At 40.8% G+C, this 16,772-nt stretch overlaps 1 protein-coding gene across 1 annotated transcript in view; it reads right to left on the reverse strand.

Annotated features, from left to right (window-relative positions):
• Positions 1–1,723: 1,723 nt before the first annotated feature.
• LOC311112389 (SLAM family member 5-like) overlaps positions 1,724–16,772 on the reverse strand; it is a 56,422-nt gene continuing 41,373 nt past the window's right edge. Inside the window, exons 2-8 of the mRNA XM_084155497.1 lie at positions 14,504–14,821; positions 14,059–14,340; positions 13,820–13,936; positions 13,311–13,381; positions 10,572–12,682; positions 5,382–5,610; positions 1,724–1,739 (exon numbers count right to left, since the gene is read on the reverse strand). Of these exons, the coding sequence (XP_084011623.1) occupies positions 12,563–12,682; positions 13,311–13,381; positions 13,820–13,936; positions 14,059–14,340; positions 14,504–14,821 (908 nt within the window). The 3' untranslated portion in view covers positions 1,724–1,739; positions 5,382–5,610; positions 10,572–12,562. The remainder of the gene's footprint in view (positions 1,740–5,381; positions 5,611–10,571; positions 12,683–13,310; positions 13,382–13,819; positions 13,937–14,058; positions 14,341–14,503; positions 14,822–16,772) is intronic.

Consider the following 16,772-nt stretch of genomic DNA (forward strand, 5'->3'; position numbering starts at 1 on the left):
CTCCCCTCCTGACCAAAGCATGTCCGCCAGCTCCCAGCATTGGTCGGGCTCCAGCAGGAACCCCCACCGGGACTCGGAGGCCAGGTAGCATCGGACCTCACTGCCCAGCGAGGCATCCCCCAGCTCCCGCAGACCGCGGAAAAGCGCCAGGGTGGTCTGAGGGTAAGGCTCAGCCTTGATTGCCTGCTTGATGTACTCCGCCGTGATCTCCGTGATCCCCTCTGAGCCTGTGACCTTTAGACTTTTCCCTAGACATGCTAGATCTAAGAGAGTATGGTTGGGTGTTGTTGAGAGGCCAAGGAGGAAGCACAGGAAGAGGTCATAAGTTCCGTGCGTATTTTGTAAAACCCTGTCCACGGAGCATCTGTGGAGGTCTAAAAGGGTTGCTCTCCTGAATGTCCCTTTCAATCGACCAAAGAGTGTAGTACGGTGGAGTAGTAGGTTTCTCCTTTTGTTTGTGTAGGTGAGAAACACGTGCAGAGCAGCTAGGTAGTCTTGAATACCCGTGTACGTAAAGCGGTACATTTCCTCCAGGTACATCTCACACCCTGCGATGAGCGGGCTACACAACCTGTGGAATGTGGAACTTTTGGAGATGTCGATTCCGTGTTCCTTCACATCGCTCTTGCTGAATATGATACTTCCTCTCTCCAGTTGTAGAAAAGCCAGCTTCCCTAGCTTACGAACAACCTCTCTGATTGATTCTGAGTGTTCACCATTTAGATCGTTCTTTAAACCGATCTGAACAAGCAAAAAATGAGTGTATAGTTGCGTCAGAGTGTCTATCTCAACACGCTCTCCCTCCTCAGTGTTTTCTAAAATGGCCGCCAACATCTCACAGCACAACGGTGTCTGGCACAGGACGCAGAGGTTCCGTGATGACTCTAGGGCAATAGCTTTCATGACTAGGGCGATAGCTTTGTGCACCAGACTCTGATCGCCAAACCTCTTTCTAAAGAACTCCCTCTTCTGGGGGTCGTCAAACCCCCGTATCTCCGTCAAGCATCGTTGTTGGGGGAGGAAGTTGATGGGGATGAAACTGGCGGCCGCAGGCCTGGTGATCACCCAGACGTAGGCGGAGGGAAGAAGCAGCTGACACCACATGAGGTTTGCTAGGAGGACGGGCAAAGGCATCTCCTTATTGATGTCAGACTCCACCGATAAGCTATTAAAGTCCACATGGAAGTTGAATTGGTCCAAACCATCCAAGATGAAGACCATCTTCGACCGACTCAGGTCCAAACTGGGGGTCTCGCTCACTGATGTCATGGATGAGTGGAAGTGGCTGATGAGGCCACTCAGACTGAAGCGCCGGTCTATCAGCCAATTGAGTTCACTGAAGGGAAAGACAAACATGAAGTCGACGTCCTGATTGGCTCTGTCCTCTGCCCAGTTCAAAATAAACTTCTGGACACTCGCCGTCTTCCCTGAGCCCGCGGGTCCCTTTGTCAGGACGGTTTTTACTTGAGGCCGATCCGGAGATAGCGGCGGTTTGAAGATGTCGTCAAGCTTGATTGCTACTTCCTCATTGGCAGTGGGCATATCTGATGGTGGCCTTACGAGTCGCACAGCAGCATGCCTATCGTCGTGCCATTGGACATTGCCCTCGGTGATGAGGAGTTCCACGTAGGCGTGTGTGAGGCAGTGGCTCCGCACTTCTTGTCCTGATGGGGTTCCACCACACAATGACGCGCACCTCCCTCTTAGCTCTGATTGGAGCTTATCTCTGACTCCTCTTACTGCTGGGACACACACACAGAGATAGAGAGAGAGAGAGAGAGAGAGAGAGAGAGAGAGAGAGAGAGAGAGAGAGAGAGAGAGAGAGAGAGAGAGAGAGAGAGAGAGAGAGAGAGAGAGAGAGAGAGAGAGAGAGAGAGAGAGAGAGAGAGAGAGAGAGAGACAGGGAATTCAGATTAAATTGTTTAGGCTTTTTGCATGTATGCTTATGTATGTATGCCTATAAGAGAGAAACATTCTGAATGAAACTAAATCTATTCTAGTGAACTTAGCTCTAAATGTTGTGTGCACAGCGAGATGAGCTACTGAAGCAATGTCAACAGTTGAAGTCGGAAGTTTACATACGCAGGTACACCTCCAATTGACTCAAATGACGTCAATTAGCCTATCAGAAATACACTTAAACTCAGTTTTTCACAATTCCTGACATTTAATCCTAGTAAAAATTCCCTGTCTTAGGTCAGTTAGGATCACCACTTTATTTTAAGAATGTGAAATGTCACAATAATAGTAGAGAGAATGATTTATTTCAGCTTTTATTTCTTTCATCACATTCCCAGTGGGTCAGAAGTTTCCATACACTCAATTAGTATTTGGTAGCATTGCCTTTAAATTGTTTAACTTAGGTCAAACGTTTCGGGTAGCCTTCCACAAGCTTCCCATAAAAAGTTGGGTGAATTTTGGCCCATTTCTCCTGACAGAGCTGGTGTAACTGAGTCAGGTTTGTAGGCCTCCTTGCTCACACACGCTTTTTCAGTTCTGCCCACAGATTTTCTATAGGATTGAGGTCAGGGCTTTGTGATGGCCACTCCAATACCTTGACTTTGTTGTCCTTAAGCTATTTTGCTTTGGAAGTATGCATGAGGTCATTGTGCATTTGGAAGACCCATTTGCGACCAAGCTTTCTTCTTGACTTATGTCTTGAGATGTTGCTTCAATATATCCACATCATTTTCCTTCCTCATGATGCCATCTATTTTGTGAAGTGCACCAGTCCCCCCTGCAGCAAAGCACCCCAACAGCATGATGCTGCCACCCCCGTGCTTCACGGTTGGGATGGAGTTCTTCGGCTTGCAAGAACCCCCTTTTTCCTCCAAACATAACGATGGTCATTATGGCCAAACAGTTCTATTTTTGTTTCATCAGACCAGAGGACATTTCTCCAAAAAGTACGATCTTTGTCCCCATGTGCAGTTGCAAACCATAGTCTGTTTTTTTTTACTGCAGTTTTGGAGCAGTGGCTTCTTCCTTGTTGAGCGGCCTTTCAGGTTATGTCGATATAGGACTTGTTTTACTGTGGATATAGATACTTTTGTACCTGTTTCCTCCAGCATATTCACAAGGTCCTTTGCTGTTGTTCTGGGATTGATTTGCACTTTTCGCACCAAAGCACGTTAATCTCTAGGAGACAGAACGCGTCTCCTTCCTGAGCGGTATGACGGCTGCGTGGTCCCATGGTGTTTATACTTGCGTACTATTGTTTGTACAGATGAACGTGGTACCTTCAGCTGTTTGGAAATTGCTCCCAAGGATGAACCAGACTTGTGGAGGTCTACACATTTTTTCTGAGGTCTTGGCTTATTTCTTTTGATTTTCCCATGATGTCAAGCAAAGAGGCACTGAGTTTGAAGATAGGCCTTGAAATACATCCACAGGTACACCTCCAATTGACTCAAATGATGTCAATTAGCCTATGAGAAGCTTCTAAAGCCATGACATAATTTTCTGGAATTTTCCAAGCTGTTTAAAGGCACAGTCAACTTAGTGTATGTAAACTTCTGACCCACTGGAATTGTGATACAGTGAATTATAAGTGAAATAATCTGTCTGTAATCAATTGTTGGAAAAATTACTTGTGTCATGCACAAAGTAGATGTCCTAACCGACTTGCCAAAACTATAGTTTGTTAACAAGAAATTTGTGGAGTGGTTGAAAAACGAGTTTTAATGACTCCAACCTAAGTGTATGTAAACCTCCGACTTCAATTGTGATTCAGTATATACAGAGCATTCGGAAAATATTCAGACCCCTTTACTTTTTCCACATTTTGTTACGTTACAGCCTTATTCTAAAATTGATTAATTTGTTTTTTTTCCCCCCTGATCAATCTACACACAATACCACATAATGACAAAGCAAAAACAGGTTTCAGAAATTTAGCACATAAAAAAGAAAAAAAACTAATGTCACATTTACATACTCTAAGTATTCAGACCCTTTACTCAGTACTTTGTTGAAGCACCTTTGCAGCGATTACAGTCTTGAGTCTTCTTGGGTATGCCGCTACAAGCTTGGCACACCTGTATTTGGGGTGTTTCTCCCATTCTTCTCTGAAGATCCTCTCAAGCTCAGTCAGGTTGGATGGGGAGTGTCACTGCACAGCTATTTTCAGGTCTCTCCAGAGATGTTCGATCGGGTTCAAGTCCGGGCTCTGACTGGGCCACTCAAGGACATTCAGAGACGTGTCACAAAGCCACTCCTGTGTTGTCTTGGCTGTGTGCTTAGGGTCACTGTCCTGTTGGAAGATGAACCTTCGGCCCAGTCTGAGGTCCTGAGCGCTCTGGAGCAGGTTTTCATCAAGGATCTCTCTGTACTTTGCTCCGTTCATCTTTCCCTCGACCCTGACTAGTCTTCAAGTCCTTGCCACTGAAAAACATCCCCATAGCATGATGTTACCACCACCATGCTTCTCTGTAGGAATGGTGCCAGATTTCCTCCAGACATGATGCTTGGAATTCAGGCCAAAGACTTCAATCTTGGTTTCATCAGCCCAGAGAATGTTGTTTCTCATGGTCTGAGAGTCTGTAGGTGCCTTTTGGCAAGCTCCAAGCGGGCTGTCATGTGCCTTTTACTGAGGAGTGGCTTCCGTCTGGCCACTCTAGCATAAAGGCCTGATTGGTGGAGTGCTGCAGAGATGGTTGTCTTTCTGGAAGGTTCTCCCATCTACACAGAGGAACTCTGGAGCTCTTTCAGAGTGACCATCAGGCTCTTGGTCACCTCCCTGACCAAGGCCCTTCTCCCCCGATTGCTCAGTTTGGCCAGGCGGCCAGCACTACGAAGAGTCTTGGTGGTTCCAAACTAATTACATTTAAGAATGATGGAGGCCACTGTGTTCTTTGGGGACCTTCAATGCTGCAGACATGTTTTGGTACCCTTCCCCAGATCTGTGTCTCAACACAATCTTGTCTTGGAGCTCTACCGATAATTCCTTCGACCTCATGGCTTGGTTTTTGCTCTGACATGCACTGTCAACTGTGGGACCTTATATAGACAGGTGTGTGCCTTTCCAAATCATGTCCAATCAATTGAATTTACCACAGGTGGACTCCAGTCAAGTTGTAGACACATCTCAAGGATGATCAATGGAAACAGGATGCACCTGATCTCAATTTTGAGTCTCATAGTAAAGGGTCTGAATACTTATGTAAATAAGGTATTTCTGTTTTTAAAATGTCTAAAATCTTGTTTTCGCTTTGTCATTATGGGGAATTGTGTGTAGATTGATGATGGAAAACAATTATTTTGTCCATTTTAGAATAAGGCTGTAACGTAACAAAATGTGGAAAAAGTAAAGAGGTCTGAATACTTTCCGAATGCACTGTAAGTCCAGGCTTATGAAAATCATGAGGAGATACAGTACTTACACTCGCTTCTCTGAGTAAGGGCTGTACGTTCTCCCTCGGTGTCTGGCAGGGTCGCCCCCTGTTGGCCAGAATCCTCCATCGCAGTCTGAGCCAGGCTGATGTCACAATCTGTGGGGTTGGACTGGGATACACTTGTGATTTTCCCCAGAAGAGATTCACAGCAGGGTTGTGCTCAATTCAGCATGCTCTTGAATATAGGGTGGGAGTCATGTTTTGGCTGTTAAATGTGCTAAAATGGGAATACAATAGACATTTCTACTTTCAAATGGTACCTCAAAGATGGTTGGAGGGCCACACACATATCAGAGAATGCTGACTTGAATGGGAATATCAGTTGTTTTAAATTATACTGTCAATCTTCCATAGGAAACAGGGTTAGGCTCAATTCAGAATTGAACTGAGAATGCCTCATCAATTCCAATTAAATTATTGAATTTTAATTGAATTCTAATCGAAGTAGTAAACAGGATAAGGAATTGAATTAAAAGGAAATATAATTGAATTCAGTCAAAATAAAAATGCCTCTTCTATTCTACAGTGCCCTCCACTAATATTGGCACACCTGGTAAATGTGAGGTTCTAGGTCTTTCATTCAAAAATATTAACCAAAATCTAACATTGAAGTAAATTAAAATAATTGAAAGAAATTTTTTATTATTATCATAAAACAAATATTTTTCTCAAATATATGTGTGCCACAATTATTGGCACTCCTTCATTCAAGACTTTGTGCAACTTTCCTTTGCCAAGATAACAGCTCTGAGTCTTCTCCTATAATTCGTAATGAGGTTGGAGAACACATGGCAAGGGATCTGAGACCATTCCTCCATACAGAATCTCTCTAGATACTTCAGATTCCAAGGTCTACGCTTGTGGACTCTCCTCTTCAGCTCATCCCACAGGTTTTCTATGGGGTTTAGGTCAGGGGACTGGGATGGCCATGGCAAAACCTTGATTCTGTGGTCAGTGAACTATTTTTGTGTTGATTTTGAGGTGTGCTTTGGATCATTGTCCTGCTGGAAGATCCACCATGGCCCAGTTTAAGCTTCCTAGCAGAGGCAGTCAGGTTTTGATTTAATATCTGCTGGTACTTGATGGAGTCCATGATACCATGTATCCTAACAAGTTGTCCAGGGCCATTGAAAGAAAAACAGCCCCACAACATAAAGATCCACCACCATACTTCACAGTGAGGATGAGGAACTTTTCTGCATGGCTACCTTTCTGTCTATGACAACCCCACCTCTGGTGTCTGTTTCCAAAAAGCTATATTTTGGTCTCATCTAACCATAGAACCCGGTCCCATTGAAAGATTCAATAACGTTTGGCAAACTGTAGGCACTTGATTTTGTTGTTTGATGACAGCAATGGCTTTTTTTATGGCAACCCTCCCAAACAACTTGTGGTTATGTAGGTGGCATCTGATCGTAGTTTTGGAGACTTTCTGAACGCAAGACCCAACTAACGTTTGCAATTCTCCAGCTGTGATCCTTGGAGATTTTTGGGCCACTCGAACCATCCTCCTCACGTTGCGTGGTGTCAATATAAACACACGTCCATTTCCAGGCCGATTGTTAACATCTCCAGTCGCTTTAAACTTCTTAATTATTGCCCTGATAGTGGAAATGGGCATTTTCAACCATTGAGCTATTTTCTCATAGCCATTTCCTGATTTATGCAGCTCAACAACCTTTTGTCGCACATCATTAATGTATTCTCGGGTATTTCCCATAGTGATGGATGACTACGGGAGCTTGGCCTTTCTGTCACCTAATATTTATACCCCAGTGAATCAGGAAGTCATGGCTTACCACTTAAGTGTTCCTAATCACTCAGGTGAACTTAAAAATGTAAAATATGAATGGGAATATACTTCAGTTAGATTTTACTCATAAAAATGTCAAGGGATGCCAATAATTGTGGCACATGTTTCGGAGAAAAATATTTATTTCACATTTATCAAAAATCATTTTACTTCAATTAAAGATTCAATTTTTGTGAATATTTTGAATGAAAGACCAAGAGGATAAACAGCAAAAAAAAAAAATCACAGCCCGTTTTGCTCATATTTACCAAGGGTGACAATATTAGTGGAGGGCACTGTATATTGGGTGTAGTCTATGCAAATATACTTGTACATAAAACATCAAACATGTCATTATATACACACATATAATATATTGTTGAAACAATAGATTTTCAGGACAAACTCTTAAAATGAATGATCAAGGAAAACAACACCTGCATGTGAATATTCTAAGTTATTATATTTAATTATCACTTACGTTTCGTTCAGTATGGGGAAAATACTACATTTCCCAGAATACATTAGTTTAACCCACAAATTGACCCTGGCCTGAAGCCTTAAAAAAGAAGCCAAACAAATTTGGTGGAAGTATAATTAGTTGGCTATTATAAGCGCTAAGGTTAAAAGAGTATATGAACATTGTTTCCAGAGAAAAGTGATATATTCTTTGGTATCTGGAAGTGTGATCTGTCCGATTCAATGAAACTCTCATGTTTTATAACTGAGTGGAATTTATTTTAGTTGCACCAGAGAGGAAGAGGCGAAGCGAGAGGTTTACTCCGCCCGCAGAATATAAGCCCAAGAAGTGAGAACATTTTGTATTGAGGTCAAGGAAAGTGTCGAATTTGGTCGACAAAAAATGTAATTGCTAATTTGCTACGTGAGACTTATATGATCGAATAGAAGTTTGGTGCTGCCCATGCTGTCACATATTCTATAATGGTACAGATACAAAGATGGGTCCTCTATCTATCTCCATGGCCTGTTGGTCACACATGCATCTGCCCTCCCATTGGATAGAATGGTCCCACCTGATCTAGCCTCCTCCCACCTGTCTTCCATGTTTGAGGACATGCATTTCCATTGTTAAGAGTGTTCACTTGACTATCTTGTGAATATAATAGACAATCTTTGATTGCTCTGAATTAAATTCTACTTCCTGTTACTCAAACTGAAATTCGACATTTTATAGAGGGTGTAAGGGTGTGGTGAATTTCAACTCATGAGTTGAATGGAACTGAATTCCAAAATTCTGAATTGAGCCCAACCCTGATTCACAGCTAATAGGACAAAACGGAGATGCAACAGAAGATCTGATAAATGCCATGCATGAACTTCTTTGCACCCTTTTCATTGTAAACCTGAGTCTAAGCCTTGGGGGATAGTTTTTAGCTCAAACCATTCGGACTAGATAGACGATTTCGTGAAAAGTAACTTGTCGGTGTCCTCTCATGTCTGGCAAACAAAGGCACTGACAAGCACTTATCTCCCACATATGCGAATGGCCGATACAAGCAGATTCAGTGGAATGAGAAGCAGCCCATGCAAATAAACAGAAAGTCTCTAGCATTAACACAAGGGGGGCTTTCTCAATTGGATTTGCTCAACCCCTGCTTGCTCTCTCCGCCGTCCTCCCTGGGCTTTTGACAAAGGTCAAAGGTAATCAAGGAGAGGCGGCGAGGAGATGGAAAGTGGACGAAAATGCGCTTGTATGAAATGAGACTTCTTCAATCGCGCGTTATCAGGCAAATGGAATCCCAAAATAAATGTATAAAGTGATTTAAAATGAATCTAGATAGATGTCTCAGACATTTCATACATAGAACGTTTTTAAATGTTTGCATGGTTTACTCCGTCGAGAAAAAAATTGCTGATTAAAATGGGGTGTGGCAGATTTCAAAACTATTCCGAGAAGGACTCGGGTAGGGTACACATGTGCATCCTCTCCAAAAGGAGAGTATCAAAGAGGGGAAGACGTCTTCCGTTTGCTTACTAATGAGTTTACATTCTCCTTGACCACATCAGTTTCCGGGTCACAGAGGACAGACTTTTGCCCAAATGAGAAAAGGCAGGGTTTTATTAAATGAAACGTGATGACGCCACCAACGTCCGGCACGGACATCGACCTCTGATAGTTCCTCATTCCTCCTTCACAGCAGCCATACCTCTCTATCTGCCATTGAACCCAGTCTTGTTCATTCTCTTAAATTAAATACCATGACTGTTTTCTTATTAGCTGGGATTGTCATTTGAAATGTCTGATACAACATACTTTGGTGATATCGTTATCAACCTACTGCATAACCCTAAAAAATACAAATAAATGTGTATGCAGGGTGTGCTATTAGCTTGCTCGCACTCTTTAAGAAAGACTGATAGAATAGCTAGCATAGCTAGCCATCGCTAGCATTCACTGGTTGAAGTTGAAGTAACTTTTGAGTGTAATGGAGTGGACTATTACATGAATATATGTCAAAAACGCATCTTTTGACTAATGGGTAAAATAGTATGTTAATTGTGTAGATACTCCTCTAAGAAAACCAATGGTACAAACCCATGTCTCTATCATAATCCATTCAAAAGTGTTTACCCTTCGGGATAGCCGAAATTATGGTGACTAAATCAGTGGAGGCCAGAGAAAGAAAGTGGCCAAAAATCTGGTAAATAGCATTGTGACAGCTAGGCTGGATGCTGTGCGAGAATTAAGGCTCACTGTTGAACTCGTCATCTTTCTTGTCGAATCTGGAGGACATAAAACAATATACAGGTAATATAGATATCGATTTTGAGACATGACGTGATGTAATATTTTCATATTTTAGTACAAAAACAAGCGTATCCGTGTGAAATGTCTTTTACATTTAATTCAGCTGGTTTCATGTTAATGTAGCTTTTTGCGACCAGCGGAAACAACTTTGTAGCGGACCACCACACCTCAAAAGTTACTGCGAGAAAGCGCCACCGCTCTGTCAACAGAGTTCGGTGCTTATTATCTGATGCATGAAGTTACGAAAACCGACTTTAAAAAATAAATAATAATATTAATGATATGTTAGAAAAAGACCACACTGAACGATTCAGAACGTGAATAATCATATTTGTCTTGGTCAAATGTATTTTATACCGTAAGGAAGTTAAATTTCATCACCAAAGCGCGTTTTCACCCACTCAGGGTAGATAGACGGGACCTATAATCCAGTTATAATACAAAAAGTGTAAACTAACTATGTGTGTCGTTATCTCTTGAATTCAGGCTTGGATGAACTGCTTTCAACGGGGAAAAATTTCTTCTGTACCCCACTTCCGTGGTTTTAGTTGAAAACGTCACTTCGTGCAGCTATGCTATAGATGGGGAATCAAATTGAAAGTGTAAAAGTACTTACCACTTTGTCCATGCTGCTACTGACTGAAAGCTAATGTGCGTTTTATACAGGAATGTTACTCATTTCCTGTAACGAAACATTGGAGTTTAACAAATTACAACATTGCGCATGCGCAATCTGAACTTTGTGGAAAATTACATAACATTTATTCCTGGGGTCCAATCACGATTACGCAATTACATACAAAATAAAACAGTTCATAACACAACCTATTATTACACTCTACCACAACACACACACACACACACACACACACACACACACACACACACACACACACACACACACACACACACATGATTTAAGCTACACTTACACAATTTACAGTCCACTGTCTCAGAGCAAAACATTGTGCATAATTATGTTCAGTATACAGTATACTGAAATATAAAAACATTCAACCACTAGATGGGGGAAAAGGATTGGACAAAAAGTTCTCTAAACAATGCTTGACATTTTTTTGGATTTTAAAAATAAAAAGCGAGTAATTCACTGTTTACAGTCATAATTGTTTTCAAATTTGAAATGTACAGCTGCCTGGCATGCAAAGTGACAGGACAAAAGGTCACATACACTTAAACTCACTAAATAGAGAATCCACCAAACAATTACAGCGGTCCCTCCTATTTGACCCTAGAAGTAGGCTTCATTAAAACCACAATCTGGAGTTGTGTTTCTGGAGAAATGTCTCTAGAGAAATGTTGCCACTCTTAAACTCATAGAAACAGCTATAGCTTCAAGGAATGACAGTTTACACAGGTATTCTGACAACAAAAACATAAATGGGGAATAGAGTAATCTACCATCATATTTTGGGTTGTGATAGGGTATGTAAAACATGTATATATTTCAAGCATGGGTATTGATATATTGATGACTGTTAAACATCAGGAAATATACACATTTTATGACTTTAAATTAAATGAATGGGTAAGTCTTTGACTTAATATATTGATGTTCAGTTTGAATAAGTCAAGAGATTATTTTAAAATAGTGAAAAGTGAATTATATTTTCATATTCAGTCTCAGTAACTACTCTGAAATAGAGTAGTATAAAAATGAAATAGCCTACAGTGAAACAACTTACTATGGTATCGACAGATTTGTTATTTTCGGGTCACAGTAATCTGTGCAGGCACATGCTCTGATACAAGGAGAGTGTACAGTGTCTGCATGAGTCTGCAGGAGGGAGTGATTGTATTCTTAAGGGAGGATGTGCTACATAGATAGGGACAACCAATAAATGGTCCATCATATTAAACGAAACAAGCAAATTAAGAGCTACAATTGAGCCTAGACCAACATTTTGCGAAAAGCGATAAGAAGAGGAAAATGTCACTCAAGATCAAACGACAAATCAAGATCTACCCTCAGACGTGTTTCAATACAACATACACGGTGAAAGGAAAAAATAAATCTATAGACCTTTTGTTTCTAAAGTAGCCTAACAGCCATTGCGTCTACGGAGTAGGTGGCTTTATCTCAAACGCCTGCTCTTTTTATAATATGTACACAGCTGCTATCCACTGGCTAGCTAAACAATGACCAGCTATAAAAAGATACAGGGGAGGCACCTACATTTAAACAACAAAACAGAAAATAAGTTTGGCCCAGCAGTAGCATAGCAAACACACTAGTGAATTGGATTAAAAGATAGGACAAAAGACCCTTGAAAATAAGGATTATTTTGATCCTGCTACTAACTCAATTGCTACTAACTCAATGCATAGCTATTGAATTGGTCCGTATCAGTGGATGTCATCGAAACAGCTATTTGAAAGAAGGTCTGTGAGAATGACCTACAAAGAAAGCCTGAAATGATAATATCAGCTCAACAGGTTTTCTCCCATAACAACTGTGCCTCTAAAAGGTTTTCTGGGTGAATATATTTTTTACTTAGATTTTGTTTCAACGTCCTCTTTATGATATACCGTCCTCTCCAGGATGTGACTTATCATGTCGGCCGCTCATTGACTTCCCGTTTTGTTCCTTCATGCTGTGTCAACATCTCTGCTGGCAGCCATGCGATGTAACAGGATTGTATCATAAACTGATGTCAGTTCAGGGTTGTCTCTTTGCGACTCCAGTTCTTGTATACTTGTTCGCTCCTCCTAGGCAGGGAGAGGGAGGGAGGTAGGGGAGGGAAGGGCGGAGAGGGACAGGGAAAGAGGGACAGGGAAATAGGGACAGGGAAAAGGGGGCAGAGAGAGGGGAGAGAAAAGGGGTGGGAAAGCAACAAAAATAAGAAAGGATCTTATGCTTCTTTATTAGAAACTTTGCGCCTGATGCGCTCTTCTCCATACTCATTGTTCTGCAGTAGGTAACTCAACTGTCAACACAACACATCTAGGATCTTTCCTGAAGCTAGTGGGAGGAACCAAGAAGCCAAGCTTAAAAAGTCCACTGTAAAATACTTTCTTTTTTCTTTTTTTCTAGGGGGTAGATCAGCTTTCATATTGCAGATAGATTGTAACTTCCATCAATGTAATTGTCTGCATCACTTCCAATCAAAGGCATTACTATATACCACATGTGCTGTGTGGCTTCTCATTGTGCAACCCAACCATATCATATGGGCGAAACTGGTTGCAATGACATCAGGCCGGGTATCAGACTCAGGTGGTCTGTGCAGCTCAAGACCACATTAACCCACTGGCACAGAGCTAAAGCCTACAGTTGTTGTCATGTGGGCTGCAAAAGCTTCTGTATTGTCTATCAGCCTGTAGCTTTTTTACTAACCTGATTATCTGTTCGTTTTTTAGGAGTTATCGTTGCATACTGAATATCATCTTTCACTCTTTCAGATGAATCTATGAAGACAAATAAAGGAAAGTAAATATATGGCCTACGGTGAGGTGTGACTAACTGACAGAGACATACAGACACTCAGCCCCAGGACAGGTTCTGTAAACACTCAGGATTCATTTGTTACTATGGGTACCGGTCTCTGTGCTTGCAGTCTTTTTGGTGTCAGATAAGCCAGTAATCATTGTCAGAGAGTGTGTGTGTGTGTGCCTTCTGCTTTTTCAACATTTAGAGAAGTTGTCTGAGATAATGACACTGTCTGACCAAGCAGAGGAAGTGTGGAAGATATGCCACTTTATTTGACCAGCATCCTGTGTTCAAGAAAACATTTACTACCTTTTCCAAAACAATACCCTTGATAGTAAAAAAAATGAAATTAAAAATAAATTAAAAGGTAGTCACTTTGGGGAGTGACCTCACACCTCTAAAAGAGAAATACCTGCCTTGTGAGTGTCCATTTCTACTCTTCTTTAGATAGATTGCAAGTCCAACCAGCCCTGAGGCAACCAAAACACAGATTACAGCAATAATAAGCATACCCCGAGTCCTCTCATCACTGTCTGAAATAAATAAAACACAAGGAAATTATTAGTGTAAATATGTTTTGAATAAGCTCAACTACACTTAACTTTCACTTGGTAATTGCTATTTTCTGGATGGCTTAATTCAAAATTGCTCTAACCTGCATCATTAGGATGACCATCTTCGGTGCAACATATTGGGACATGAACTGTCTCATTGCTGATAGGGTTAGCAGACACACAGCTGTAGGTGGAGTTGTAGTTATTTCCCTCTACCTCCAAACGGAGAGATAGATCGGTGGTGAGGTTAGGACTGCTGGTCTGGTTTAGTTTTTCCTCTCCCCTGTACAAGGTCAATGTTACCTCTTTTTCGTTGTCGACAGAACACACCACACTACAGGAACTGCTGTCACACTCCGTCACCTGAGGTTTGGAAACAACATCTGGAAGAAAAATTATGAATATTCTGGAATTGGAAGCTATATTTAATGTTTTTGTAACAAACAGCACACACACACACACACACACACACACACACACACACACACACACACACACACACACACACACACACACACACACACACACACACACACACACACTTACTGTATACAGTGAGCTCAAACTTTTTTTTTTTTCCTCCTCCATCTGTATTCTCCACAGTATAAACCCCAGCATCGTCTGTCTGAAGGTCTGACAGGGTGAAGTATCTTGTAACATTGTTCAAGTGGAGGCGGTTTTCAAATCTCTTCTCAAGGGTGATTTTGCCTTCTTTACTAGGGTACACATTTGCAATAGTGCCAAGGTCTCCATAAAGTAAATTGCCAGACTTGATCACCCTCTCTGGAAAAGAGAAAGACTGTCCCACGACGCCTTTTACGTACTGAGTCTCAGACTGGACTGTTTGCTGGGAAGCACAGAGCACTGTGGACAAAGAGAGACTCAATATCAACACAATGACTGCATTCCAGGGGGACTGTAAAACAGTCGCACACTAAATCTCACAATACCTAGATAAGTGTTTAACATGTCAGTAACTGCATCCATATGATATTGTGATCTGATGCCAGACTGCAATGAAGATGACAATGACATTCAATCATTAGTTCATTTTTGCTGGACGTCTGCAATGTAGTCGCCTGCAAAGACACTACTGACTTGAGTATCACAGTCCTTCTTAGTTATTTACAGGCCTAATGTGATGGTTGGGGTCAGGAAATAATTGTTCGGACTAGTAGTTTAATGATTTATCAGAATTTAAGTTCACATGGAAATGTATTCTCTGAGTGAGGAAAGTTCTTCCCCAATTAACTGTTGTTTTTTCCCCAAAATAAAAGTCAAGGATATCACTGAAAAAGCACATGACTTTACAGAGATATTTCATTACCACCCAACATAATTTCCCACTACCGCCTCTTAAATAGCCTAGATTGTATCCTATGAATTTCAGGGTCAGAGGAACATTGCAGCATGATAGAGGACTAATGTAGGCGTTAGCCTATGTCTTATTTGTTGAAACAAGGTTTTGTGTTGACAACACAGAAAAAGAGATCAGGGGCATGATGGTTGCCCTACTAGCAGTAGGAAAGAGCCAGGAATTCTGTACATATGGACACTGCAAAAATATTCTGATTATCTGCTAAATTACTCAAATGTAATTATCTAGACAGAAGTAATGTATATCAATAATCAGTGGTGGAAAAAGTGCCCAATTGTCATACTAGAGTGAAAGTAAAGATACCTTAATAAAAATGACTCAAGTAAAAGTGAAAGTCACCAAGTAAAATACTACTTGAGTAAAAGTCTAAAAGTATTTGGTTTTAAATCTACTTAAGTATCAAAAGTAAGTAAAATAGCTAAAATATACTTAAGTATCAAAAGTAAAAGTATAAATCATTTCAAATTCCTTATATTAAACAAACCAGATGGCACGATTTTCTTGTTTAAGAAATTTACGGATAGCCAGGGGCACACTCCAACACTCAGACATAATTTACAAACTAAGCATTTGTGTTTAGTGAGACCGCCAGATCAGAGGCAGTAGGGATGACCAGGCATGTTCTCTTGATAAGTGCGTGAATTTGACAATTTTTTTGTCCTGCTAAGCATTCAAAATGTAATGAGTACTTTTGGGTGTCAGGGAAAATGTATGGAGTAAAAAGTACATTATTTTCTTTAGGAATGTAGTTAAGTAAAAGTAAAAGGTGTCAAAAATGTAAATAGTAAAGTAAATTACAGATATCCTCAAAAACTACTTAAGTAGTACTTTAAAGTATTTTTACTTATGTACTTTAAACCGCTGTCAATAATACATATTTTTTATTTTCCTAAATAAATAAGTGCTAACTGCAAAAGATTGGAAGGTTTTAGGCATTGCTGCAGGAAGTAGTTTGAGGAGGGGGGTGCTGCGATTTTTGGCCGCGGTGCAGACAGCTATACCCACCCAAATGACTGCAAAAACTGTTAAATCCCCTTGGATTGATGAGGAATTTAAAAATGTTATGGCTGAGAGGGATGAGGCAAAAGGTATGGCAAATAAGTCTGGCAGCCCAATCGATTGGCAAACATACTGCAAATTAAGAAATCATGTGACTAAACTAAATAAAAAGAAAATGAAACTACACTATGAAACAAAAATAAATGATAGAAAGAATAATAGTAAAAAGCTTTGGAGCACCTTAAATTACATTTTGGGAAAAAAGGCAAACTCCATCATTCATTGAATCAGATGGCTCATTAATCACAAAACCCACTGATATTGACAACTACTTTAATGACTTTTTCATTGGCAAGATAAGCAAACTTAGGCATGACATGCCAGCAACACACGCTTACACTACATATCCAAGTATGTCTGACCAAATTATGAAAGACA

Source organism: Coregonus lavaretus (assembly GCF_964263955.1).
Source record: "Coregonus lavaretus genome assembly, chromosome: 38".
NCBI classification, from domain to species: domain Eukaryota; kingdom Metazoa; phylum Chordata; class Actinopteri; order Salmoniformes; family Salmonidae; genus Coregonus; species Coregonus lavaretus.